This window comes from Crinia signifera, chromosome 1 (assembly GCF_055691185.1).
Source record: "Crinia signifera chromosome 1, ASM5569118v1, whole genome shotgun sequence".
Classification (NCBI taxonomy): domain Eukaryota; kingdom Metazoa; phylum Chordata; class Amphibia; order Anura; family Myobatrachidae; genus Crinia; species Crinia signifera.
In genome coordinates this window covers 28,789,876-28,817,782 of record NC_139217.1, presented here as the reverse complement: position 1 = coordinate 28,817,782, position 27,907 = coordinate 28,789,876, and the positions used below count along the sequence as shown (strand labels likewise).

Below are 27,907 nucleotides of genomic sequence, written 5' to 3'. Positions count from 1 at the left end.
CATGATACTAGTGTAACTTTTGCACTGATACGTTGAGGCGATCATGCAGACCTGGCAGTGCAGTCACACGGGGAGCTGCCGAGCCGCTAGTGTGGCAAGTGCAGGGAGCCACCGAGCCCGAAGTGTGGGGAGCGGACGCGGAATACATGTAATACAAGTACATGTAAACATGTAATACAAGTAGTCCGCGTCCCCTCGTGGGGCTCGCCGTGCTTCGGGCTCGGTGGCTCGCTGCGCTCGCCACACTATATAAGATCAGCTCCACGCTGACGTGGATAGTTGGGGTATAAAAAAGTTGGAGGACGCGTTCCGCCGCCGCTCGGCATGCTTTGGGGTGGCGTTGATAGTGGGAGGGGGGGGGCCCTAAAGCATCATTATATGACATAAAATAATATTATGGTATAGCTAATGTCATGGCATCGCACACCCTATAAAATCGCATGGCATTTTGCGGGACATGCCATGCGATGCAATGCCCCGGGGCTGAGAGAGCAGTGAATAAATTACAGTAAAAAATGGCATCACATCACATGACCCTTAAATGGCCCATGCGATGCGATTTCCCTAACTGTGCGCCATGATAATAAACAAGTACCAATCGCCATACATTGGGTCGACTACCGAAGGTAGACGGGCAGTAGGGGGGGGGGGGACGACACGTTATTTGTGGATACAACAGAGGTAGATGCCGGTCCATACAAGCCCTGTTGTCATCCCTGTAACACTGTACAACGGTAACTATAATTAACCTACTAGCAATTGTGGATACAGTAACCGTTTGCATCATATCTAACAACTAATATGCTGTATGTACACTGAGTGTACTAATCCGGACAGACTGGCTGCTTACTCAATAATGCTACAGGACAACCTTTACCCAGAGACTTTATTGACAACCAATCCTAGCAATATCGCCAGTAGCATGCAATAGACGGATGGCTATATAGTAGAGAAACAGATTCAAATATTGTTTTACTTGTGTGTGTGGGACATATGTCATTTTTTATGTCTTAAAAGTGAATTTGCGCTGGATATATGTTATATTCTGTGTCTTAAAGAGAAAAACAAGATAAGGCGCAATGCGCTGCTAGGTATGTAATAATACTCCGATTAATCTGCTTGAATGAATGAGGACACACTGTTTAGCTAAATATTTTATATATTCAAATATATATAATAAATCACATAACATTATTAGAATACATATAGAAAAAAAACATGGGTACTTGTGTATTATCACGGCGCCCACTACGGCATTTGCGTAGTGGGCTAATCCGGGTAGTGAAATCGCATTGCATCGTATGCCATTATTGTATGGCATGCGATGCGATTTTTCTATGTAATGTATTCACTGCCATGTCAGTGAATACATGTCAAAAATCGGGTCCGATAAAAAATCCCATCACATCGCAACAGTATATAAAATCAACTCCACGCCGATGTGGATAGTGGGGGTATGAAAAGGTCGAACGGACGCGTTTCTCCGCCGTTTAAATGCCATTATAACAGGTAAAATCAAATCGCATCACATGCCATACAATAATGGCATGCAATGCGATTTCACTACGTTTGCGTACATAGTATAATCGGGCGCCGTGATAATACACAAGTACCAAAACATGATAAAAATTACAAGAAGATAAAAATAACAATGAGTTGGGCTGGATCTCTGATTTTGTTGATATAACTCAGTAGCAATTGACAGGCTGTCTGCAAATGGTTAATAGCTTTCCATAGAATGAGGGGTTAGTAAGTTGAATGTTAGTAGTAGCATCAGTCTCTTAGCATGTAAGCAAAACACACATTTTGTATAATAAAGACAGATGAAAGCTCAAATTAATCGCAGGCACAATTGCAGTGAAAATCCCTCTCTTTCTGTGAATCCCACGGACAGAATAGGTGGCCAAGTGGTTGGTTTATTAGCTCACCCTTGCACCAGCAGTGTGTCTGGGCTGTTTCTGTGGGAAGCCGGCGGCTTGGTTCGGCGGCAGAGAGGGAAGCACGCCTATGATATCCACGTGCCGCGGGAGGAGGAATGGCAGCTCAGCCCGCAGCGGGATGATGGCTGGAATAGCCGGCAGACAGCAGTATGATCGGCAGCGTAGGGAGAGACAAGCAGCGTACCAGCTGATGGCAAAAGTCTCAGTCGCAGCTGATCGGAGGCCCAGCGGCAAGTTTAGATGACGTCAATGCGTTTCGTTCCCTCGGTCAGCTGGGAACTTTCTCAAGACGGATAGTGACTCCCTAATGGAGACGCTATTTGAATAACGGAGTGCCTGCAATAGGCATGTAGTGGGTTAAACATCCCCATCTGCGTTTCATCACTGACAGGCATGTGACTTGGGGATCCTATAGGCTGAGTGGGTTTGGCTGGGATTAACTGAATATAGGGGCAGGAAGGGGAGGAGGCTTCCTCTTCTTCCTGCTGAAATTCCCGCCCTCCCTCCCCTTTGGGACCGTTTGGTGGGTGGTGGTTTTAATCGCGTTAGCTGATAGGCGGGAAAGAACGTCAGTTTTAATAAATTAGCTATATATTAGGTGTTGATTTTGCGAACATGGCTTGTTTTTGGTGCACTCACCTCTCATTGACTTAGGCCTGTTGCTGTAACACCCGTGTCGGGGTCAGCGACCTCACCCGGATGGGTGGGTAGTCAAGACAGCAAGGTTGAGTTGGATACCGCTTGTTATGAGTTAGGCCAGTTACGTTTGAAGTTGGGGTGGAGTTTAGTTTAATAGCCGTTCTTTCTTGGCCACCATTAATTTATCAATTAATTCAAATAATAAAATTAGTTTAAAATTTCCGAAAAAATAAATCAGTTAACAATTTCTGCCAAACCTAAGTCTCCGAGTCATTATTTCAGGTTTATATAGTACTAATGTTAAAGTGTTAAGGTTGAACATGCTGAAGAAGGACGGGTAAGATGATGGGATGTTTAATAGGTTTGAAGTTTTAACTCATTAATAAATGAATTAAACAATTATACAATTGTTAAGTTTTAATAGAAAATAACAGTGAAAATATATAATAAGCCAATTTAAAACAGTGTGTCCAGTATAATTAAAACGATCAATTCAGCATAAGTTTATTAAACAGTAATATACACTATTCTACATGAAAGAAGAGCGTTATATATCAATAAAAAATATACATTTGAATAAATTGCATTATACGAGAGGTTCTTATTTTTTATTAATATTACATTTTTATTGTTTGTTATTCATAACCAAAAATATTTTACCTTATGTTATATTTTATACTTTATAATGGAAAATAATGCAGAGCAATCCTCATAACCATATTAATACTAATGGGTCAGTTATTAACCAGTTTGACAAATTAAAGACATTTATACAATGGTAAATGATTTGTAATCATTAAATCGTATCGAATAAATTTGTATTAAATTATATTCTATGCATACATAAAAGCAATTAAATGTATACAGAAATAATTATGCCGTTACATCAGTTATTCAATACCCAGATTGTCCACAGCCAATCATTTAGAACATCAAATCTTCATTTCTTAAAAAGGTTTAATATAATTGTAGAAGGAAAGAAATATATATATATATAAAAATAATAATACTTGTGGGAGGAAAAAAAAAAATATATAAAAATGATATATATTAACATTTAGCCTATTCTGGCAAGAATCTCGGTGGGTGGGGGAAGGAAGATCTGCAAACCCGAGGTGTCACATATAAACTGCACACCGCGCAGGGCCGGTGCCACCACTAGGCAGGTCTAGGCATTTGCCTAGGGCGCCGGCCACTGGAGGGCGGTAGTGAGCTGGAAAGCTCTACCACCGCATCAGCAGAGGAGCAGGACAGAGAGCCGGAGGAAGGAGCAGGTGTTCGGTAAGTGAACACTCCCTCTCCCCCCCCCCCAGCAGCTCAGCGGCCATATCGCACACCGCTTCTCCCCCCCCCCCCCAGCGGCCGGGTAGCAATACCGCAGACACCACCCCCCCCCCCACGGCCCTCCAGACACACTGCGCGCACCCCACCTGCCCCCCCGGCGGCCGGACACGTCACGCACCCCCCCAGCAGTTGAGCGCCGGGGCACCCCTCCCGCCTGGCCCTGACACCGCGGATAGATCCACAGCTCCCCAGCGCACGAGAAGCTCCAGGTAGTCATATGTTTATGTACCTTCTATGCTATTATTCAATATGTATTAGTGAAATCATATAGAGGAGGAGGTTTGATATAAACAATGTCCTTAGAGGAGTGTTAGTAGGTGTAATTATAGGCAGGGCCGGTGCAAGGCATCTAGGCGCCCTAGGCAAACATACAGGATACCGCCCCCCCCCCCCCCCGCCCCCCAACTTCTCACATACACAATTGACTTTTAACATATTTATTAGCTACATTTTTAGATTAACAACATAAATTATAGCATCAATAAATACCATGTAACAGTAACATATCCCGCTGCGCTGGCTTGTCCATTTGGAGTTACGCCACTGGCGTAGGGGAACCCGGGTAGCAGCGGGCGCACATAGAAATGTATGGACAGTCAGTGAATAGCTGAGAGCTCTCAATCAGAGAGCTCTCAGCCAATCACTGGCTGTCCATTCATTTCTATGTGCAGGGTGGGTTCATAATTATATTGTACTGGGCAGTTGGCACAGAGCAAGTCCCCCACACCAGCAGCTGCCTACTACACCGTTATGCCAATACATACCATAATACCAATTACATATTAGGCCACACCCCGTTATGCCAATTACCTATTACATTCCACACCATAATGCCCATGACATATTATGCCCCACACCGAATTGCCTATTACACATTATGCCATATACTGTAATGCCCATTACACAATATGCCACACACCAAATTACCCATTTGACCACTTATATGTTGTATAATTGTATACATTACATATTATACCATTCACCATATTGCTCATTACACATTATGCCACACACCATAATCCCCATTACATATTATGTCATATAAGTGCTTACCTACATGCTCGTTGTCAGGGGTTACACGTTCGATGCCAGGATTTACATGCTCCATGCCAGGGGGTTACATGCTCCTCCACATGGGGGGAGGGGGGGGGTTGCATGCTCATTGTCACAGGGACTACATGCTCATTGCCAGGAGGGATTACATGCTCATTGCCACATGCATAATGCCCCCCGTAGTGCCACATGCATAATGCCCCCCATGGTGGCACATGCATAATGCCCCCCATAGTGCCACATTCATAATGCTTCTGTAGTGCCACATACATACTGCCCACCATAGTGCCAAACACATAATGGTGACCCTTTAGCGCCACATACATACTGCCCACCATAGTTCCACACACATACTGCTGACCTTTTATTGGCACACACAATGCCCCAACAGTGCCACATACATACTGCCCCCCCCCCAATAGTACCACACATATAATGCCCCTGTAGTGCCACATGCTTAATGCCCCCCTGGAGTGCCACACACATATAATTAATGCCATTGTGCTATATACACAGTGGCATATGATACCACTGCTGCGGCGTGTGGGGACAAAGAGGAGGGAAGGAGGCGCCTGGCATGCGGAGGGGAGATGGAGGTGATGGGCGGAGGGGGAAGGAGCTCAGATCATAAGCAGAGGAGGAACAAAGTTGCCGCTGCCGCTTTCTGGCAGACATGTAAAGGAGGCGTCTGAACCCGGAAGCATCCGGCCAGGGTAGGCGGTGGCGTGGAGGGCGCATCATTAGGAAGTGCCCTGTGCACCCCCGGCCGGCACCCCCACTGCGCACGCACGATTAAAACATTAGACCTGTCAGGAGCCGCGGAATGAAAACGAGCGCCTGCTTCACATGTGAAGGAGGCGCTGGAAGCATCCGGCCAGGGTAGGAGGCGTCGTCGTGAAGGGCGCATCATTAGGAAAGGAAGTGCCCTGTGCACCCCCGGCCGGCACCCCCCCGTGCGCACGCCAATGATAGGAGGCCGCCAGTCCACCGCTACCTGGAAGTGCTGCGGTATCCCGGTGGCCCAATCAACCTCTGCCTTCAAGTTCAAAGTTCCTCCGAGGTCTTCTCCTCTGCGGTAGGCAGCGTACCTTCCTGCTGCTGCTTTGTTCTTCCTCCTGCGGCTCACTACCGCCCTCCAGTGGCCGGCGCCCTAGGCAGATGCCTAACCTTGCCTAGTGGTGGCGCCGGCCCTGATTATAGGAGCTTAATCAACACAAGTAAAATCAAGAGATTCATTTAGTCCTTGTGGATTTAGAGTATCCAATTTAAATATCCAGGCTGTTTCTGCGAAGCATAATTTTATAAAACGATCACCTCCTCTCTTAGGGCCTTATTCTAGTTCACTCTTTCTGACAAAATCCTTCTTAGATGGACAAAACCATGTGCACTGCAGGTGGGGCAGATGTTACTTGTGCAGAGAGAATTAGATTTGGGTGAGTTATTTTGTTTCTGTGCAGGGTAAATACTGGCTGCTTCATTTTTACACTGCAATATAGATCTCACTTTGAAGAAAAACCCCACCCAAATCGAATTCTCTCTGCACAAGTAACATCTGCCCCACCTGCAGTGCACATGGTTTTGTCCATCTAAGAAGGATTTTGTCAGAAAGAGTGAACTAGAATAAGACCCTTTGTGTTAGTAATGTGTTCCACTCCCATTATAGACAAACCACTCGGGTCACACATGTTTTTCAGAGAAGTGACGTGGGATACTGTGATTCTGTATTTTCTTAAGTATATTATTTCTATGTTCTCTAAATCTCGTTTTTATACTCCTTGTTGTACGTCCAACATACTGGAGTTTACAGGGACACTCTAAAACATACACACATAATGTAGTATCACAATTCATAAATAGTTTTAATGTAAACGTTTTATTGCTGTAAAATGACGTTATTGAATTACTTCTGTTTGACATATATTGGCAAGTCAGACAGATATTTTTATTGCATTTGAAATTGCCAATTGGTTTTGATGGAAGCCGAGTGGGATGTATACTTAATTTTGAGGAAGGTAATAAGCTCGGGGCAATGAAGTATCTTAGATTTCTATTCTTCTAAAAGTTATTTTTGGAGTTGTTAGAAGTCCCTGTAAAACTCTGTCATGATTTAGAATCTCAAAATTATTTAATATGATCTTTTTTATTTGCTGAGATTTAGTGTTAAATTTAGAAATAAATGCATTTGAGTTATTTGTCATCTTAGATCCTTTTTTAGACAGTTTTTAGGGATCAGAAGATTTTCCCTCTTGATCTTGTCCACATGATCTGTCGCTTCCATTAAGATTTTATCTGGGTAGCCTCGTCTTTTAAAGTTCGCCACAATCATTTGTGATTGTAATTTGTAATCTGTATCAAGTGTACAGCGTAGCCTCAAAAGTTGATTTTTAGGGATGTTGTTTATCTAGGGTTTATAGTGCCCACTCTCATAGTGGAGATAATTATTGGTTCCCACAGGTTTCAAATAATTTGCAGAAATGATAGTATCATTCCTGATGGAGAATGCGATATCCAGGAAGTTCACCGAGGTGTAACTAAAAGTGTGAGTGAAAGTGAGATTAAATGTGGTTAAATTTAAATATTTAACAAATTCATGTGCCAAATCGTGACCACCCACTCCAAATAATAAATTAATTTTCAATGAAACCAGATTCTTTCTATGGGCCGCCCCATATTAGTTGTTCTTCTAGGCGACCCACATAGAGGTTCGCAAAACTGGGTGCAAATCTGGTCCCCATGGCTGTCCCAAGGCGTTGCAAATAGTGGTGATCTTCAAATATAAAATAATTGTGAGTGAGAATAAACATAATCGATTCCAAAATAAATTGTTTCCTAGGTGGAGATATTTAGTCCTCCTGTTCCAAGTAGTGACTGATAGCCTCAATACCTTTTATTATGTGGAATGTTGGTGTAAAGTGCTTGGACGTCAAGGGTGAGGAAACCCCACCCCTCTATCCAAGATAAATCAAAAGTTTTGTTAAGTATGTGTGTTGTGTCTTTAATGTGAGAAGGAAGTCAAGTGACAAATTTTTGTAGTTGTGAATCAACAAAATGTGATAAATTGGAAGTAAGAGACCCTACACCAGAAATAATAGGTCTTCCAGGGGGTGATGTGAGGTTCTTGTGAATCTTGGGTAAAAAATAAAATGTGGTGGTGTCTGTGTCTTGAATGCTGATTCAGTAGTGCACTTTTATTTAATTGGTTAGGTACAAATAGGTACCATTTTTAATACATTTCTATTCTTGGAGCGCAGTTTTGTTTACTTGTAGCCAGGGGGTACATGCTCGTTGATAGGGGAGGAGTTACATGCTCATTGCCAGAAGGGTTACGTGCTTGTAGCCAGGCAGGGTAACAAGCTTGTGAGGGGGGTTTAACATGCTTGTGACTAGGGGTTGCAGGGCCACAATGCACCTGCGATTCTGGATAGTGCTGGGCGCTCTGAGCTCCTCTGACAGACGGTATAGGTGCGGCAGCCATATGTCTCCTTTAAGGTGGTGGCCATTTTTGGAGGGGCACATGGTCTCCATCTGCATGTGGACGAAGCCGCTACCCCCGCTAGTGCCTCCCATCTCCAGTGGAGGAGGGGGAGGAGAGGGGGCCACCCGCCTCTGACTGCAAGACCTGTTACCGAATGATGGGAACAATATAGTGGGCGAGATACAGGAATGTAAAAAATGCGGCCAAACCTCCAAAAATGCAGTTTTCAGAGGTTTGGCCGCAGCCCCATATGCACCAAGACTGGAATGCCGTACGTCCTGGGGCTTGGATGCGGTGGGCAACGTGATTATAAAATCTACGTTGCCTATGAAAGCCTATTGGCTTCTATCGCACTTCACCTGCTGTGAGGGATCCAACCGGATCTCTCCTATCATCCCCGGCGGCATTCGCATCACTCAGTGCATGCACAAAACCCTGAAGTCCTTCATCGCACAGGACCACTTTTTCCGCCAGAGCTGTGCTTTGCAAAATTCTTCATGCATACGGCGGTATGCATGCGGAGACGGGCAACGAGCTTCTTGCGGTTCTTGGGTGGAGGCAAGTTTGTGCCAGGATACACAATGGTTTATATACCATGGATATTTTTTCTCCTAGAGTGAAGAATGGGGTTTGCCGAGGAGAAGTTCCTGAAGTTCCTGAGAGATAACCTGAGAGATCTGGAGGTTATAAATATCAATGAGATGTTAAACTACCTGGCAGGATGCCTGACCAAAGCTACTGTGGTAATGCAAAGCTTACATACAAGGAATATAAAGTAATCAGGGGTGACTTTTTATAAATCACATCTGTCTAGGGGAGAGCCGGCCCATTTAACGAAAGCATACGGGGTTTATTTACTAAGAAGGAAGTTATATTCAAGACGGGATGTTGCCAATACGATGCTCGGTGTAAGAGGAGTTGCAAGGGACCTTGCCCACCAACAAGGGCTCCTTGGCACAACTATGGAAATAGTGTACGAGGTGACCTCTGTATAGTCAAAAGTGCGAGCAAGGGAATGCCGGTAGTCTGTTTGCCGGCATTTAGAATACCGATATCGGCATCCCACTGGAACTTCGCACTAGTGGGAGAATTTAGGCACAGGCTGCTGGGGGTGGGGTGGAGGTTAGGGTTAGGCTGCGGGGAGGGTAGGTTTAGGCACTTACAAGGGGGGATTAGTGTTAGGCTGCAGGGTGGGGTGTGGGGGTTAGGCACTAGTGGAGAGGGTTAGGGTCAAGCTTCAGGGGGGGGGGATTTGGCTACTGCAAAGGAGGTTTTGGGTTAATGGATAGAGTGTTAGGCTGCTACAGAGCCTCTGTTGGGATTCTACCAATCGGGATGCTGGGGTCAGTCTTTCAACCGCCAACATCCCCAACACCAGGATATCGTATGATTCCCGAGAGCAGAAGGGTCATGTTGGACAGTACTCTGGAATTAAGGTTACTGTAACCAACCTGTTATTTGAAATCCTCTCACCTTCCCATGGCCTTGAACCAATTGGGTCATTCTCCCAACAAGGCGTGTCGCCTATGGAACAAGGAATCGATAACGTTGGCAGTAACATTCCGACTGATCAGTGGGGGGCACAATTCTATTGTGAATAGCCATAACATAGGGAAACAAAGGATTACACAATATCACATCTATGACAATTACATTTCCAGAGGCCCCACTTAGTGAATGTTGTCCTCTGTTCCTTAGGGTTTGATGGACACAATGCCGCCATCTTTACTGAAGTATCTGCTTTATCTGTGGTAACGTCATTGACATGTCTTACAGGAGAAACTAAAGAGAAGCGTGAATAACGAGGGTAACAGTCTCACACTGTTTGACTTTGTCAATGACCTGAGTAAGCGAGATGACTGGGTCAATCACTTAATACGCGCTCTGCGATGCTGCGAGCACAATCACCTAGCAGATGACTTCCAGGCGGTCTATAACTCATTTCGTAAGTAAAAACGATGTAATATGTCATGTAAAAGTAACAACTATGTAGTATAGTTAATGAAGTATATTATACACGTACACATACATTATATTGTGTGTGTGTGTTACGGTGTGTATGTCACACCCGGACATTGGTGTCAGCAGTGGTTGAAGCTGCTACTGCCACCAGTCTGTATGGCACTGCTGGTCAATCCCGCGACACGGCTCCTATGTATATACAGACACTGCCTTCCATATTTTATTACTTACCTATACCCATTACAGTTTGAGTTTTACTGGACTTTGTGGTTCATGCCCCCTTCCCCTGACACCACTGGATTCCATTGAATTGATAGACATTATTTTGGGGGGTGGTCTGGCCTTGCCGCTCTACCTCTACCTGAGCAAAACATGAACTGTGTGGGTTCCTGAGGATAACATGAACTGTGTGGGTTCCTGAGGATAACATGAACTGTGTGGGTTCCTGAGGATAACATGAACTGTGTGGGTTCCTGAGGATAACATGAACTGTGTGGGTTCCTGAGGATAACATGAACTGTGTGGGTTCCTGAGGATAACATGAACTGTGTGGGTTCCTGAGGATAACATGAACTGTGTGGGTTCCTGAGGATAACATGAACTGTGTGGGTTCCTGAGGATAACATGAACTGTGTCGGTTCCTGAGCATAACATGAACTGTGTGGGTTCCTGAGGATAGCATGAACTGTGTGGGTTTGCTCAGGAAAACATGAACTGTGTGGGGTCCTGAGCAAAACATGAACTGTGTGGGGTCCTGAGCAAAACATGAACTGTGTGGGGTCCTGAGCAAAACATGAACTGTGTGAGGTCCTGAGCAAAACATGAACTGTGTGGGGTCCTGAGCAAAACATGAACTGTGTGGGGTCCTGAGCAAAACATGAACTGTTTGGGGTCCTGAGGAAGACATGAACTGTGTGGGGTCCTGAGCAAAACATGAACTGTGTGGGGTCCTGAGGAAGACATGAATTGTGTGAGTTCCTAAAGAAAACATGAACTGTTTGGGTTCCCAAGGACAACATGAACTGTGTGGGTTCCCAAGGACAACATGAACTGTGTGGGGTCCTGAGCAAAACATGAACTGTGCGAGTTCCTAAAGAAAACTGGAAATGTTTAGGGTCCTGAGGACCGAAGTTGATATTCTGTGCTGTAGACTGAATGGGGACATTCTCGCTGTCCGATTCATCAAGCTTCAAAAGCTGAAATCTGGAGCTTGACTGAGGCAGCTTACTCCACAGTGGTAAGAGGACACCGTGTATCGGGCAAGCTGTCCCAGCTAGGAAACAGTGATAAATGATAAATTGCCCTTTCTAGCAGTTCCAAAGCCACCACAAATAGTGCTGATAAGGTCCAACAGGTTTCTACGCATTACTAGGCCCCTCCAGAAGACTCAACTGGCAGCAACCAAATCTCTGGAGACCGAAGATTCGATCGTGGGAACAGAAGGTTTTGCCTCAGAACCGAGGACTGTGAAGCAATCCTGATTAACCTGAATCCCCACTGCGCATATCTACTGTCACTTTACACATCCGCAGATTGAGAACAGATAGGGATTATTTGTTGTGGCCTCGATAGCTGTCATTTAATTGTGATTCGGCTTACTTTTAGGTTACATTGTATAATATCGTAGATCGTTTAGATGGACAATCAACTGAAAAACAACCTAATTAACAAGTTATTAAACAATCACAAAATATCGGTCTCTTTTCAGAACTCCCTTCTACTCCTCAGTCTCTTCCTTCCTCTGCAAGTGGTTCCAGTCAACAGCCACCACCCTATCAACCAGATGTTGTGCAGCGTAACCTCAGTCTCCAACCTCGGTTACATCCGATACCCCCGGACCCACTGCCTGGGACGTCTCAGGGGTGCAATCCGATCCAGGCTGCGCAAGAGACAGCAGGGAGTCCCCTGTCACCGAACCAGCCGCAGGAGTCACCAGCCATACCTCAGGCATCTCCACCGTCCTCTCCTCCAGTGCAGAGCAGGATGTCCCTCAGTGACTCCCCAACCGCTCCACTCAGCAGGAACATGGTACAATATGAGACCACTAGAACACCAGTACCGGAGACAGACCCACTTCAGGCTGCACCGCCGGAGGATAGTGGTGCAAGTGGGGTATGTTCTTTGGCCTCTTTAAATTATATGTTGGTATCATGTACCATATGCGATTCCCCCCCCCCCCCCCCCCCCCCTGCGTATATGCAGTAAGCCAGCACAAGTGTATGTCTAATTGCGGACCTGAACACCTCTGATCCTCTCACCTGGGTACTAATTACCCGGTTCCATTTTATTAATCCTCAGTACAGAGTTTCACTAAACAGCAGTTGTTTTCCCCAATGCAGTCCTTTTAGTGTGAAGTTGTCCAGCACGAATATACTGTGCGGTAATATTTTCCTGAGCACACAACTTCAGAGGGGCATGGAACTACTCTACATGACAGATTACATTAGTCCCCTGTCTAGTTTTTTTTTTTTTTTTTAGGAGAAAACCCAGTAATACTTTTGGTCAACAGATTTTATACTCTCATACGAAATGATCACTTACGGGTAAGGTTGCTGTGGGCAAAATCACCCTTTTTCCATTCTTTTGGAAATTTATTGCTTAATGACTGGTGAGGATCAGTGCAGTTTTCTTCCTTTCTCATTAATTTGCAAGGCTATCAAACATTATATATTATCACCACGGCAGCTGAGTGATACTGTCCAGTCTTACTCCCTGCTGTGGGGTCCCGAGTCTGGTCACTTGTGCATGCATGATGCCGTTTACTTCTATAGAAGTCTTTTCTTCTTTATTATACAGAATAGTCAGTGTAAATAATACCAATACTGATGTTTCTGTCAAGGTGACTCCGCCTCAGCGTTCATCCCGCCTACCTGCAAGTAATGAGGCTGCAGACGTCGGGGGGCAACCTGCGCATCACAAGGTGACTCTGCCTCAGCGTTCATCCCCCCTACCTGCAAGTAATGAGGCTGCAGACGTCGGGGGGCAACCTGCGCACCACAAGGTGACTCCGCCTCAGCGTTCATCCCGCCTACCTGCAAGTAATGAGGCTGCAGACGTCGGGGGGCAACCTGCGCATCACAAGGTGAGAGAAGAGAGCAATGTCCTGCATTCACATCACCCACATTCTGGATTGGGGTAACCATCTCTTATTCATTGGGGAAATAAATGTCACAAAAATACAAAACGCACAGGACTTACTTTTCATATGGAAGGATTGGGGGTGGGCGCTGGCATCATGTGACATCCTCCGCCTGCCCCGAGCAGTCAGGGGCATGTCTGCATTAGCAGGGGTTCACCCAGCTGTTTTTGTGGGCACGCTCATGAAAGACCAGGTGCCTGCCTCTCAGCCACATTGCCACGTTCTCATGGAGACACTGCTTCCAGGTGCTGGTGTTGATGGTGAATGCGCTCGCGCGCGGTGTAGAACCACCGACTGTGCTACATCATACAGGGGTGGGGAAATGCACACTCAGGTGCATGCTAGTGCACCAGGGCAGGACTGAAACTAGCATTTGCATATTATCACTGCTACAACTCCAGCTCTGGGCGTTACAGAGGGCACAACAGTGCCCGCCTCTGAATCAGACCCTTAGGGCGGTATTCAATTGTTTTTCACCAGCTTCTCTACACGCTATCCCTGCGGGTGGGGACCTGAAATGCACGAATGTGTGGCCAAACCTGACCACAATGAGCATGATATGTGCATAAAAATAGAACAATTGAATATCGCCCTACAATGTCCTGTCTCTTTAGATGGGAGATCTAGCGCGATATAACAATTGAATACCACCCATAATGTCTTACTAAGTACTAATTGTAGTATTTTTATCTAGGCAGTAAAACCCCCAGAACCGCTTGTGTCTCCGTCATACTCTATTAGGGATGGCATCAGTCTGGAACAACCACGCGTGGAACAGTCTGCGAACACAGAGGTGAGATTCTGACCTCAACAATGTCTCTTGGGGAACTACACATCCCAGCATGCTCTGCCACAGATTTTATATAATGGACTGCTAAAACTGTGGCAGGGCATGCTGGGACGTGTAGTTCCACAACAGCTGGAGGGGCATGAGTTTGACACCACTGCTCTATTGTGTGTAACTCGAAGTGGCAGCAACAAGCAGACAGTCAGAACGTGTACAATAGATGTTCACGTCACACTTTCCATAAATGGAGAAATTGGGCATTCAGCTATTTGATACTGAGCCCAAATACAAACGTTACCCTAAACCTACCCCATCCTGACAGTGAGCCTATCCACGGTTCTACAGTTGTCCGACAGTGCTGGGACATTCCCATCTCCAATTATAAATCTCATGTACTGTCATCTGCACAAGTGGAAGTGTAAATAGTTTGTTCTGGAAGGTCAGTAGGGTCAAGGTTGAGGATGGGTTGTGTTGATATTATCTGGACTTTCAGCCCATTCATGTCTGAGCCAGCCCTGTGTACACTATTGTCTATACAAACCTACATGGGAACATCAAGAGAGGACAATGAAATGAGCAGTAGCATTCAATAACAATGACAATGGTAACCAACAAGGCCAACGAGTAGCTGGTTACAATAGCTGTGTAGGGAGATGATGAGTGAGTGGAAGTCCTAGTAATGTCAGGGGTGCTTGAGATTTAGCGGAGGTGGAAATGGGAGGAGTGAAATATATTTTGAATGTAACAGGGCTGGAATTGGGATTTTTGGCACCCAGGGCAAGGAAGCCATGTAACTAACAAATACCAATGGAGGGTTTGAAGAAGTGGTTTCTAATCAACAGCATCAAAGGCAGACAGAGGATGAGGAACGACCATTGGCTTTTGTCATTGGTCATTGGTGACCATGGCGAGTGCAGTTTCTGTGGATTGGAGAAGACAGAAATCAGACAGAAGAAATTGAGAGGAGATGAGTGTGGTGAATCAGCTATAGATAGTCCTAGGCATAAGGGAGGAGAGTGATAGGGCTCTAGTTAGAGAAGGAGTTGTGGTCAAGTGTTGGTTTCTTAGTGATGAGAGAGAAGAAGTGTTGGCAGCGGGGCAGTGCGTTCAATAGGGTCGGCGGGGGTCAGCGCTGACCGCGCATGTGCAGACTCCCCGGCACCCCGAATGAGCGCATCGCAGGGACAGGCTACTATCGGAGCTCTATCTAGAAGTAGTTGGTCATTAAGAGAAAAGTAAGATATGACACAGAGGTGGGAGAAGACTGCCACCAATACCAACTTTCCAACCCCTTAAGGCATACTTGCCTAACATTCTGGAATGGTAGGGATGCTCCCAAAAAATGGGTGGTCCAACCAGCCCCCTGGGAAGGTGGGCAGGTCCCCTGCTTTCCCTGGAGGCCCTCCTTTGCCACCCACAATAGAGTACAAGGAGGAGGGGGCATCAAAGTAAGGAAGTCTGCCTCAAGGGAAAGTATGGAGGTGAGGTCTTACATGTTCCGCAGCCGCCACCTGCATTAAGTACAATATAGACATCCTTGTTTGATAGGCAGGCTTGGTGCCCCCCATAATCTGGCGTCCTAGGCAGCTGCCTAATAGTAGATCCGGCCCTGGTTACTAGATTCCGATGCAGTGGAATCATCACTTAGACTGATAGTGGTGATCTCTCATTGTGGCTGATAATATCATGATCTATTATGACCAGATTACTAACGAGCATTGGGCTCACTTTGGGAATAGTGTGTGTGTGTGTTGCCCTTTTGACATCCTTCAGAACCTTTAAAATGACATACTGTGAATAATTAGAGTTTAAAAAATGTATAAATCCCATGATATTATTATGTAGGTGGTGAGACCTCCGGAACCGTTCCTGCCGGCCCCATACTCTGTGAGGGTGGACGTCACTGAGACGGAGCAGCGCAGAGAGCAGTCTAGGTGTGGACAGGTAAGATAGATACTGACCACAGTAATGATCTGAGCCTGTTCTCAGATACTGCAACCTACTGTAGGACAGCTGGCTCATGGTGGTCCGCACTACGGTCACTCACTAAGAATTTGGTTGCTTGTAGCAAATTTTGGCTGCTTAGCGAGTCAATCAGAATCACCCACTTAATCAGGGCCCTTTTTATATATGTCCCCCATGATTCTAGGGGCCTCCAGAGCTTTGGGGGCAGGTAGAGAATGATTGGGAATTGAACACAATCAGAGGAGTCACATGGCATTCTGTACCTGCCTCCCAGCCAGATATTGATTGGCTTATCAGCATGCTGATTTAGTGGTTGGCTGGAGCTGTCCACCAATCAGATTGTAGACAGCCAATCACTGTAGAGAGATTGTGCAGTACTGCAGGAGCGGCATGTTGTTTATTATTATTTTTATATTCCCGTGAATTAATAGGCACCCCAATGCATGTGTTATCCCTGAGCCTACAATGCTGAGGGCACTTGATTGAACATGAGTACATAGGCATGGGGCCGTACAGGTTCTCAAATGCAATAAGAATCATGGAAAATATGCTACATGAAATATATTTAGTCCAAAGAATATCTTTAAAGGTTCTGTTACAAAAGGATATAAAATTGACATACATAGAAGTGATCCAGCAGCCAAGTTGTCCATAGAAAGTAATTAACTTCGAGGCCCACTAAAAAAATTAAAAATCATAGGTAGATGCTGATTGGATATAAAACTTCTAGAGCGTACACACGGTGAGATCTCCACTATTTTTCTATTCAATTTTGCTTATAGAAGCAAAATCAAATCGAATGAGCTTTGAATGGTTTTTCTACATTCGATACAGATTCGATCCCGGTGTACGCTCTCGTATAGTGTGAATCAAACAGAATTTTTTTTTGGCAGGCAAGACTATAGAGTACGGATCTGTGCTACATAGTCCGAATCAAATGTGAACACTGTAACCAACCCAGGTCCAGACCGAATAAGGGTCAAATAGAAAGTGAAATCTCACTCTGTGAATTAGATTCTGTTCCTGGAATCATAAATGCAAACACAATAATTGCTTGGTTTTATTTCAATAAAGGTGGATGATCCGGGTACACACAGTCCTGTCACAGACCATCGGCTGCCAGTGAATGCACATAGCACAAGCTCACAGAGCAGACCTCAGTCAGAACATCAGTCGGTAAGATAATAACGAGTGCCGGATGGCTCCCCGACATTCGGGATTCCGACAGTCATTACTCCGACGTCGTAATCCCGACTGCTCCCTCGTGGGGGTCCACGACCCCCATAGAGGGAGAATAAAATAGGTGGCGAGCAAAGCACAGCTCGCCACCGTGCCCGCAGTGTGGCGAGCGCAGTGAGCCCGCAAGGGGCTTCATTGCGCTCCCCCCGCTGTGCAGTCGGGATTCCGACGGCAGAGTAATGACTGTCAGAATCCCGACTGTCCGTGTGTTATACCACAACCGATAATAACAAACATATGTCCTTATAGATAAAGAACTGGGGGACTGAGGTTCCTCTTGCAATCATACCACCCCCATAATCCTTTAAGTCAATTTGTCAAAATTGGTGTGAAAATTGCCAAGCAAACATTTTTATTCATCATAATACCTTGCACAACATATTTTATTTGAATTTATATAACAAATGTGAGAGACGCCGGCATTTTTTGTGGATATTTAGAACATCTCATAGAGATGTTGGCACTCAAAGGGTTAAAAAAAAATTGGGGAGGAAGTTTACATTCAAAATATGGGCTTTTTTTGGACAGTTGATTCAACAAATAATTTAGCGTTTCTGATTGGGTGGCGGTTACCTATGGTTTGTACATATTTCTGTAGCTAATGACTATCTCGATATAGGTGACTGAATCTTCTGGTCTGACGAGTCCTCCTGCAGATCATCGTCTTCATGCAAATGAATCTGGCGCCGCCAACCAGCACTGGGAACCGTCTCTAAACCAGCGGGTGACAGCAACAAGCAATGTAATGTTCATTAGCATATATGGAGGGAGGTTTATCAAACTTTGGAGACAGAAAGCCCCCAACTGTCATTGTTCTAACACAGACAGTAACATGGCTGCTAGGAGCTGATTGGGTGGCAGTTACCTAAGGTTTGTACATATTTCTGTAGCTAACTAATGACTATTTCGATATAGGTGACTGAATCTTCTGGTCTGACGAGTCCTTCTGCAGATCATCGTCTTCTTGCAAATGAATCTGGCGCCGCCAACCAGCACCAGGAACCGTCTCTACACCAGCGGGTGACAGCGACAAGCAATGTAATTATCATTAGCATATATAGAAGGAGGTTATATAGCTCCTAACTGTCATTTTTCGCTGCCCCTGACCGGCGAATTTGAGCTCCTGCGGCGGACGCCGCAGGGAGCCTGAGGACGGTGGCAGGCAGGGAGATGGAAGTCTCCCTGCCTGTCCCAGAACGTTTGTGGGGGGGAGGTGGGCTCCCCAGGTGCCAGGCAGCACAGGCTGCCCCCCGGGGGTGCTTACAGCACATGAATAAAAATAGCATGCCCCTCCTCAGAATAAAATTCCTGATTTTTTGACACCAAATGTAAAAAACAAAACACTTTATTTTAAAAGTTCACATTCCACTTCACCATAAAAAGATAGCGATTGCTACTCAGTGAATCATGGTGAAAAAAACCTTGAAATGTATTCGCCATCTGGTCATTGATTCATCGTTTTAGTCAAAAATTCGCCTTACAGCATAAAAACATGGCGAATCAGCCTCATTGAATACCGCCCATAGTCTAAAGGTGCGTACACATGGCTATAATCGCTGGCGATATGGTCACTGAGCGACCATATTGCCAGCGATTGGAGTGTGCAGCGTCGATAAATCGCTGGGTGCGTGCTCCTGTTTTTAGCCCCCTTATGATCTGATTCCCTCTGCGGCTCCCCCGGCAGAGGTTCCCTTTCATCAGCGACTATCTCTGGTCACTGATGAAAAGGAGACACTGAGCAATATATCGCCCCCGTGGGTACACAGCTTTAAGAAGGTGATTGTAATCACTGGCGGAGAAGTCCACGCATGTTATCGGACCCAGTGGGCCGGGGGTTTTGTGTTACTGGTCTGGCCCATACCCGGAACACCTGCATTATTTCCTGCGTCCATTTAATTAATAAAAGTTACAGCGAATACTGTCACGATCCGGGTGGTGAAACAGACTTTCTTACCATGCAAGTGTCTGCACAGACTGTGCCTGCGTCTCTAGCCAGGATGCAGCCGGTGTCCTGTGTGCAGTGCGGCTGCTCTGCAATCATCACCAGGTTCCCTCTGCGCCGCTGAGCCTGCAGTTGTGCAGCATGTCTCCTCTCTCACGCTGGGTGATAGTTCTCAGCGCCCGACATTGCTTCAGGCCACAAGCACGGTGTGTACAAACATACTTTCCCGCCATAGCCTGACACGGGGACTGCCATGTTGGTTCTAGTCACATGTTACTCTGAGCCAATCCTGTGTAGTCTAATTCCCTGTCATACCTGCCCAGCCAATCCTGGCTTCCCAGTGGGTACAAGTATGCTGGGAAATCTAGACCTAATTGTTAGTGCTTCAATTGTCTCCTGTTGGTACAGTTGTGTCTCCCTGCTGCAGTGTGTTTGCTTCCAGGTATTCCATCTCCTGTGGTCCTCTGCCCAGAGAAGGATACTCACCTCAGCATCAGCTTGCCTAGCTATCGATGTGCCACCATCGTTCCTGAGTTATTGATGTTCCAGCATCGTTCCTGAATTATCGATGGTCCAGCATCATTCCTGAGTTATCGATGTTCCAGCCATCATTCCTGTGCTATCGATGTTCCAGCCATCATTCCTGTGCTATTGATGTTCTAGTCATCGTTCCTGTGTTATCGATGTTCCAGCCATCGTTCCTGTGCAATCGATGTTCCGCCCATCATTCCTGTGCTTTCAATGTTCTAGTCCATCCTTCCTGTGTTATCGATGTTATAACCACCAACGTCTCCGCAAGACACAGTTATGCCTTTTACTGTGCAGCTCTATCTGCCCTAAACGTAAGGAAAACTCCAGTTCCTAGCCCATCAAGGAGAGGGTCGGCTAGGAGTGATTAAAGCCTCTCCATCTTCGTCCGATTGTGTTCTACCAGTTTCCCTACAAGGTGGCCAGCATTTAAAGATGGTCTCTGCACTTCTAGATTCCGGAGCGGCTGTGCACTTTGTAACGGCTGAACTGGTCCAGCCTTACCCACTAAGACTCTTCCTATGGCTGTTTATCTTACTGCTGTGGATGGCAGTAGGATTTCCGATGCAACAGTTGCCCTCAGAACACTGCCTACTCAAGTTAAAGTGGTGGTTCTTCTACCTCCCCTGCTGGAGCAGGATTCTTCTTCGTGAAGAAAAAAGATGGAGATCTGCGCCCTTGCATCGACTATAGAGGTCTCAATGACATCACCGTGAAATACAGGTACTCTTTACCCTTGATTACGGAGTTGTTTGATCGTGTCAGTGGAGCTACGATATTCACCAAGTTAGATCTAAGGGGTGCATAAAATCTCATCCGTATACGAGAGGGTGACGAGTGGAAAATGGCATTTAACACCAGAGACGGCCACTAAGAGTACCTCAGCAATGCCCCAGCCGTGTTCCAGCATTACGTGAATGAGATATTCTGAGACCTCCTGTACCGAAACATTGTTGTTTATTTAGACGACATTCTCATATTTGTAAACAATCTCGAAGATCATCGCTACTGGGTTAAAGAGGTACTGTCCCGTTTACGAGCTAACCACTTATTTTGTAAACTAGAGAAATGTGTCTCTTCGAAGTGAAGACTATACCCTTCCTAGGGTACATTATCTCCGGTTCTGGTCTTCAAGTAGACCCAGGCAAACTTCAGACTATCCAAGATTGGCCAATCCCAACAACTCTGAAAGGCATACAGCGCTTTCTGGGGTTTGCCAACTACTACAGAAAATTAATTTGCAATTTTTCTACTATTGTGGCACCCATCATTGCCGTAACTCGAAAAGGGGCTAATCCAGCTACAGTAAGTGGCCAGCAGAAGCAATCAAGGACTAAAATAGATGTTCACTTCAGCTCCAGTGCTAAAGCAGCCTGACACCTCTCAGCCTTTCATCCTCGAGGTGGATGCCTCATCAGTGGGAGTTTCGGCAGTACTTTCACAGAAAGCGTCAGATGGACATCTTCACCCCTGTGGGCACTTCTCACAAAAATTCTCGCCCACAGAGCGCAATTATGCCATAAATGATCAAGAGCTACTCGCAATTAAGTTGGCATTAGAAGATTGGAGATATCTCCAAGAAGGCGCTTCTCATGAGATCACACTAATCACTGACCATAAGAATCTTCTATACTTAGTTGGCTCAGTGTTTAAATCCTCGACAAGCCAGGTGGGCACTCTTCTTTTCCAGATTCAAGCTGTCGTTCTGTCCAGGGTCGCAAAACCGTAAGACTTACTCCTGGGAGCAAGAACATGAGTCAAGTTCCACTAATCAACACTTCATTATTTATCCAGTAGCATTTTCCGCAGTAGGAGTAAAAGACTCTACGCCCCCTCCGGGAAAAATATTTGTCAAACTGGCATTAAGAAAGAAGCTTCTACTTTGGGTGCATTCTTCTAAATTTTCTGGTTATGCGACTGGTGGCCGACCCTTAAGCAGGATGTACAAGACTTTATTTCTTCGTGTGCCCAGCACAAGATCAATCGTCAGTCTCCTTTCTGCAATTAATGCCATTTGCAGTACCACATCGTCTCTGAACTCCTCTTTCGATGGACTTTGTAACTGATCTTCCTGAGTCTAACAAGTATAATACCATCTGGTTTGTCGTTGACCGGTTCACCAAGATGGCTCACTTTATTCCCCTCACCGGTCTTCCGTCAGCTTCCAAACTGGCTCAATTATTTGTGCAAGAGATATTTAAGCTTCATGGACTGCCAATAGAAATGATTTCAGATACGTGAGTCCAATTCATGGCCAAATTCTGGAAAAGCCTATGCTCTCTTCTTCAAGTCAAGCTCAAGTTTTCAACGGCCTATAACCCTCAGACAAATGGTCAGACGGAGAAGGTGAATCAGGATCTTGAATCCTTTCTTCAAATTTGTTTCTTCTTCTCAGGACGACTGGGCTCAACTTTTTGCATGGGCAGAAGTCTGCCATTATACCCAATATCACTCTTCTTCCACAGTCACTCCATTCTTTGCCAACTATGGGTATCACCCTTGAGTTTCTGGGTTCAGCCTACAACCAGCTTCACCTGTGCCAGCTGTGGATTTGACCATCCGACAATTCAGCAAAAACTGGAAGCTCATTGCTCCTGAAGGCTTCAAGCAGGTAAAAAACTTTGCTGATAGGACACGTAGGCAGTGCCAGATCTCCAACCAGGAAATCGTGTATGGCTGTCAACAAATAATTTGAGATTAAGAGTGCCTTCGATGAAATTTGCTCCCAGATATATTGGTCCTTTCCTTTTTGAGCGAGTCAACAATCCTGTGGCCTACAAATTAAGTTTGCCTCCATATTTAAAAGTTCCTAATACATTCCACATATTGTTGTTAAAACCATTGGATTTAAATCGCTGTCATTCAAAGCTTCCCAATGCACCTAAAGTGCGTACTCAACGTGGAACGGAGTATGAAGTTGCTAAGATTCTGGACTCTCGCTTCCGTTCTGGTTGGCTGCAGTACTTAATCGACTGGAAAGGTTATGAACCAGAAGAACGTTCCTGGACCAATGCGATAGATTTCCACGCTCCAAAACTTGTCCAAGCCTTTCACGCCAAGTTTCCACGCAAACCAAAAAGGTGTCTTGGGGCCACCCCTAAAGGGGGGTGCTGTCACAATCCGGGTGATTAAACAGACTTTATTACCATGCAAGTGTCTGCGCAGACTGTGCCTGTGTCTCAAGCCAGGATGCAGCCGGCGTCCTGTGTGCAGTGTGGCTGCTCCGCAATCTCCAGGTTCACCCAGCGCCGATGAGCCTGCGGCATGTCTCCTCTCTCATGCTGAGGGATAGTCAGGGCCGGCAACAGAAATTTTGGGGCCCTGTACAATGATATTTCTGGGGCCCCCCCCACCTAATCCCAAATCCACACAACGCTCTTCTGCATGTGCCTTAACCTTTCGCTGCTCCAGATCCTGCTTTCAGGTGCGGACTTCTCTCGTTCTCAGTCCTGCTGGCCTGGCTCCTGGCTGCTGCTTCCTGCTGGCTCCGGCTGCTGCTGAGCACTACGAGCAGGCAGGGCAGGTCTTTCGCAGAGTGCGGAACAGACGACCCGTGTATGCACAGTAAAAGTACAGGAGCCAGAGACTGAGGCCACAGCACCAGCAGTGGGTAAGGCTGTGCGCCTGTGGCACCAGGCCGTGCGCACACACAGAGTAGATTGCTCTTAGCGCCAAGTGGCAGGGCGCACACACAGTAGACGGCAGTGGCACACAGTGAGTCAGTCAGACTTAGCCAAAAACACATGGTGCACAGTAGACGGCCGGCCCGCAAGGGTCACTGACAGGCCAGCTAGTACAGGCAGTGGCCGTGCCCAGGAATGGAAGCTCTGGGGCCCTTCATATCTCTGGGGCCCGTCACACTTGTCCCCCTTGACCCCCCTTGTCGCCTGCCCTGGGGATAGTCCTCAGGGTCGGTAGTCTCTCAGTCTGCCGCCATTGCTTCTGGCCACTTGCATGGTGTGTACAAATGTACTTTCCCGCCATAGCCTGGCATGGGGGCTGCCATGTTGGTTCTAGTCACATGTTATGTTGAGCCAATCCTGTGAGGTCTATTTTCCCTGTCATACTTTCTCAGCCAATCCCTGCTTCCCAGTGGGTACAAGTATGCTGGGAAATCTAGACCTAATTGTTAGTGCTTCAATTGTCTCCTGTTGGTACCGTTGTGTCTCTCTGCTGCAGTGTGTTTTCCAGCTCCTGTGATCCTCTGCCCAGAGAAGGATACTCACCTCGGCATCAGCTTGCCTAGCTATCGATGTTCCACAATCATACCTGAGTTACCGATGTGCCACCATCGTACCTGAGTTTTCAATGGTCCACCATCAAACCTAAGTTATCGATGGTCCACCATCGTACCTGAGTTTTTGATGGTCCACCATCGTACCTGAGTTATCGATGTTCCAGCCATCGTTTCTGTGCTATCGATGTTCCAGCCATCATTTTTGTGCTATCGATGTTTCTAACCATCGCTCCCCAGCTTCCAATGGTGTAACCATCGCTCCCTGGCTTACGATGGTCTAACCATCACTCTGAAGCCCCGATGTTCTAAACATTGTTCCAGTTTCTTCATTCTCAAGCAACCCCGAGTAACGTACTCTTGCACCTATTATATTTATCGTCTCTTGCCGCATTCAAGAACTGTATCAGCGCGCTGCACTGCACCTTTAACATCCTGCTGCATTACAGTCATTGGGGGGAATTTACTAAGATGTGTATTCTACTTCACATGTGAGGTTGCTGTGGGCAACCAATCAGAATCTATTTATTTATTTACCACCCTCTAGAAGATAGTAGACAGGGTCTGATTGGTTACCCATAGCAACATCACATGTGAAGTAGAATACACATCTTATTACATTTCCCCCATTGTGTGCCAATTACTGCCTGTGTGCCTGCGTTACTTTCTGCCAGTTGCCAAGTACAATCTTCTCTATCTGTTATCACCTGCTGAGCTTTAATAAAGTGATTGTACTTTTGCCATTGTCTTCTCCATGCTCATCCTACCTCTGGGCTTACTCCAGTGTCATTCCTTGGGTTCATGCACAAAGGTTTAATCAAGCCTCCCCGATTTATCCATCGGTCAGAGCCTGCGCCTGAGGTCTTCGTCATCTCGACTCAGACCCCAGGCGTGACAAAAACAACCTGATTACTGAGACCTGAATTCTCTCCTTGCATAGTGATGTCTTTGGTTTGATTTGATCTGATTAACATGATTCCACAATATCCATTGTGCCTATTTTATGCTGTCCTCTCTGTTGGCAGGTGGTTCCTTTTTCGCCCAGCAGACGGGTGGACGATGATGATGCTGAGGACGTGGCTCTCAGCAAACCAGGAGTTCTGCAGTCTACCTTCGATCCGAGAGATGTCCCGGTAGGGGATATGCTGGTGTCTGACTTGTCTGAGGCACCGAATTTTCAGATTAGTGACAGTGACAGCGATGGTGAGGAGAGAAGCGTATCAAGAGGTGTAAGTGATAGGGGCACGTCTCCGCCTAGATCTCCACCATCGAACAGGAGAACAAGCACTACAGTTAACACACAGCCAGAAACACCACAAACCAGCACTTTACATGACCACAGCATATGCAGAAGATCTAGGAACAGCCCAGAAGAAAATGACCTCACATACGCCAGTCCTATGGTGCCCGGCTCGTACAGTCCTGGCTATAACGCGCAGACGGGTGATAAACTAAGGCAGCAGCCAGAAGAAAACAGCTTTGACCAGTCCAATGACTGCAGTAGTTATAGGGTTCAGTTCATTGAGGAGAAATCATTGGACCTTATGGAAAGCAACCACGCCACGCCAATGGACAGACAACTGATTACACCAGATAACTGCAATCTAAATGATTGGAACGAATCTGGAAACAGTGCTGAAACAGAGGTGCAAATAGAAAATGAAAACCAAGTTATAATTCCACTAATGGTAGCCATTGTTGGTATATCATTATTCCTATTGTGGAAAAATCTAAAAACTTAAATACAATGTGGACTGAAGCAGAAATGGACCCAATGCGTTTCTCCTCTTTTCTCCATATTTAGAAAGGTGTCTGCTGGGGTACACAAGAATGGTAATGATATTAATTAGTGCCATGCTACCTGTGCCATGGCCTGTCCCCTCTATGCCGAAACCCGCAAAGGTGGCAAAAAATTTTGAGCAGAGTCAACTAAATATTACACCTGGCACTGCTCAGCTGCAATATTAGGGGGCAAAGTCTTAGGGTGCCTTCATTTCCGTTCCGCTTTTTATCACCACACGTTAAGATGTTTTTCACATAATGCACACAAATATTTAGCAACTTGTACTAAAATAAACCGCCATATTTCACTTTCATCTATTTTTCCTTTCTTCGGTCTGGGGAGACCCAGATGTTACCAGGTGAAGTTTTTGGACTCAAAGAGAAACGTGAATCGCATGGTCCTTAAAGTTTACCCATCGCCTGGGCACAATTGCTGCGAATGTAGTGGGGAGTAAGGTGCTTCAAGCCAAATGTCTCATAACAAGACGCACCAAAGATTCCCATGCCTCTGAATAGGCATATCCTTATCATCGTTGCTTAGATATGCAAATGCTGCCATATCTGCATGGCTTGCCTTAGAGTGAACACGCCCCTCACTGCATGATGCACCTTTGCATAAACATGTCCCCTCACTGCATGACTCACTAGAGTGAACACGCCCCCCTCACTGCATGGCTCACTTTGGAGTGAACATGCCCCCCCCTCACTGCATGACTCACTAGAGTGAACACGCCCCTCACTTCACATGGGATGCCCAGCGGTTTTCTGGGCACACGCACCATTTTTGTGGGTACACCGACCGGCGGAGGGTTAACAATGCAGAAGGTCGACACGGGGATATTGATTTTTTTCCCCCCCACTTTGGTTCCAGAACAGGTGGTAGTTCATGCCCTACCATCCACTAGGGCATGAAGGAAGAATAGAATAGTGTGCCGAGTGTATCGAGGCACCGTGCCCGAAGCATCGCGAGCGATGCGAAGGGCTGCTGTACACTTAAAGGGGAAATTTACTAAAGGAAATGTGTAAAAAATAGGTGTATTTGTATCCATAAATACACTTATTTTTGACATTTACTATCCCAAAAATACGGCAATTCGTATTCGTATTGATAGCACATCAATACGATTACGAATTGCCGTATTTTCGGGATAGTAAATGTCAAAAATAAGTGTATTTCTGGATACAAATACACCTATTTTTACACCTATTTTTTACAAATTTCCTTTAGTAAATTTCCCCCTTAGTGTCCAGAAGTAGACATCTAGAATTCTAGATCTAGACGACTAAAAAAAAATAAAAAATACGTGTCGATCTTCTGCATTGTGGACTTCCGCCGGTCGACCTAAGGACCCTATTGCCTGTTGACCTTCCAGTGTCGACCTAAGGAGTGTCAACTTTTCTTGGGTTGAACTTACTATCCATACCCGGGAATTGGATGAGGACTAGAGTTAGGGGAGATGCCACCAGCTGACAGGTGAGGAAAAGATGTATGTGGGCAGCCTGCTGAGGGGGGACTGGGAAAAATCTAAGCAGGCACGAGGTTGGTGGTACAAGGCGCGAGGTAGGGAGTGTGCAGCATCATGAGAATGGGAGAATGGGATGGTGCAAGAGGAGGTAACGGGAGGGGGCAGGAGAGGTGGAAGGCAAAACTGCTTGGGAGTATGGCAAGAGGGGAGGCAGGGAAAGCTATATTACAGCAGCGGGGTGATGAATGGGCACTGCCCTGATGCTGTGTATGTGCCAGACCCCAATATATGGCTGGCACAGCTGAGATATGTGACATGCATGCTGTATTACAGCAGCGGGGTGATGAATGGGCACTGCCCTGCTGCTGTGTATGTGCCAGACCCTAGTGTATGGCTGGCACAGCTGAGCTAT

The 27,907-nt window shown here is 46.1% G+C and overlaps 1 protein-coding gene across 7 annotated transcripts in view; it reads left to right on the top strand.

The window, feature by feature from the left end:
* Positions 1-26,343, top strand: part of LOC146074330 (uncharacterized) — a 51,759-nt gene extending 25,416 nt beyond the window's left edge. For 3 of the 7 annotated variants that reach the window (XM_083182404.1, XM_083182320.1, XM_083182491.1), the window contains exons 3-12: positions 9,067-9,194; positions 10,228-10,396; positions 12,122-12,525; positions 13,253-13,495; positions 14,247-14,345; positions 16,185-16,283; positions 17,379-17,480; positions 18,163-18,285; positions 18,459-18,581; positions 25,273-26,343. In XM_083182404.1, coding sequence (XP_083038530.1) covers positions 9,075-9,194; positions 10,228-10,396; positions 12,122-12,525; positions 13,253-13,495; positions 14,247-14,345; positions 16,185-16,283; positions 17,379-17,480; positions 18,163-18,285; positions 18,459-18,581; positions 25,273-25,989 — 2,199 coding nt within the window. In that variant the 5' untranslated portion in view covers positions 9,067-9,074 and the 3' untranslated portion in view covers positions 25,990-26,343. The remainder of the gene's footprint in view (positions 1-9,066; positions 9,195-10,227; positions 10,397-12,121; positions 12,526-13,252; positions 13,496-14,246; positions 14,346-16,184; positions 16,284-17,378; positions 17,481-18,162; positions 18,286-18,458; positions 18,582-25,272) is intronic. The other 4 variants (XM_083182581.1, XM_083182667.1, XM_083182852.1 and 1 more) reach the window with 4 other exon arrangements.
* The last annotated feature ends 1,564 nt before the right edge of the window (positions 26,344-27,907 follow it).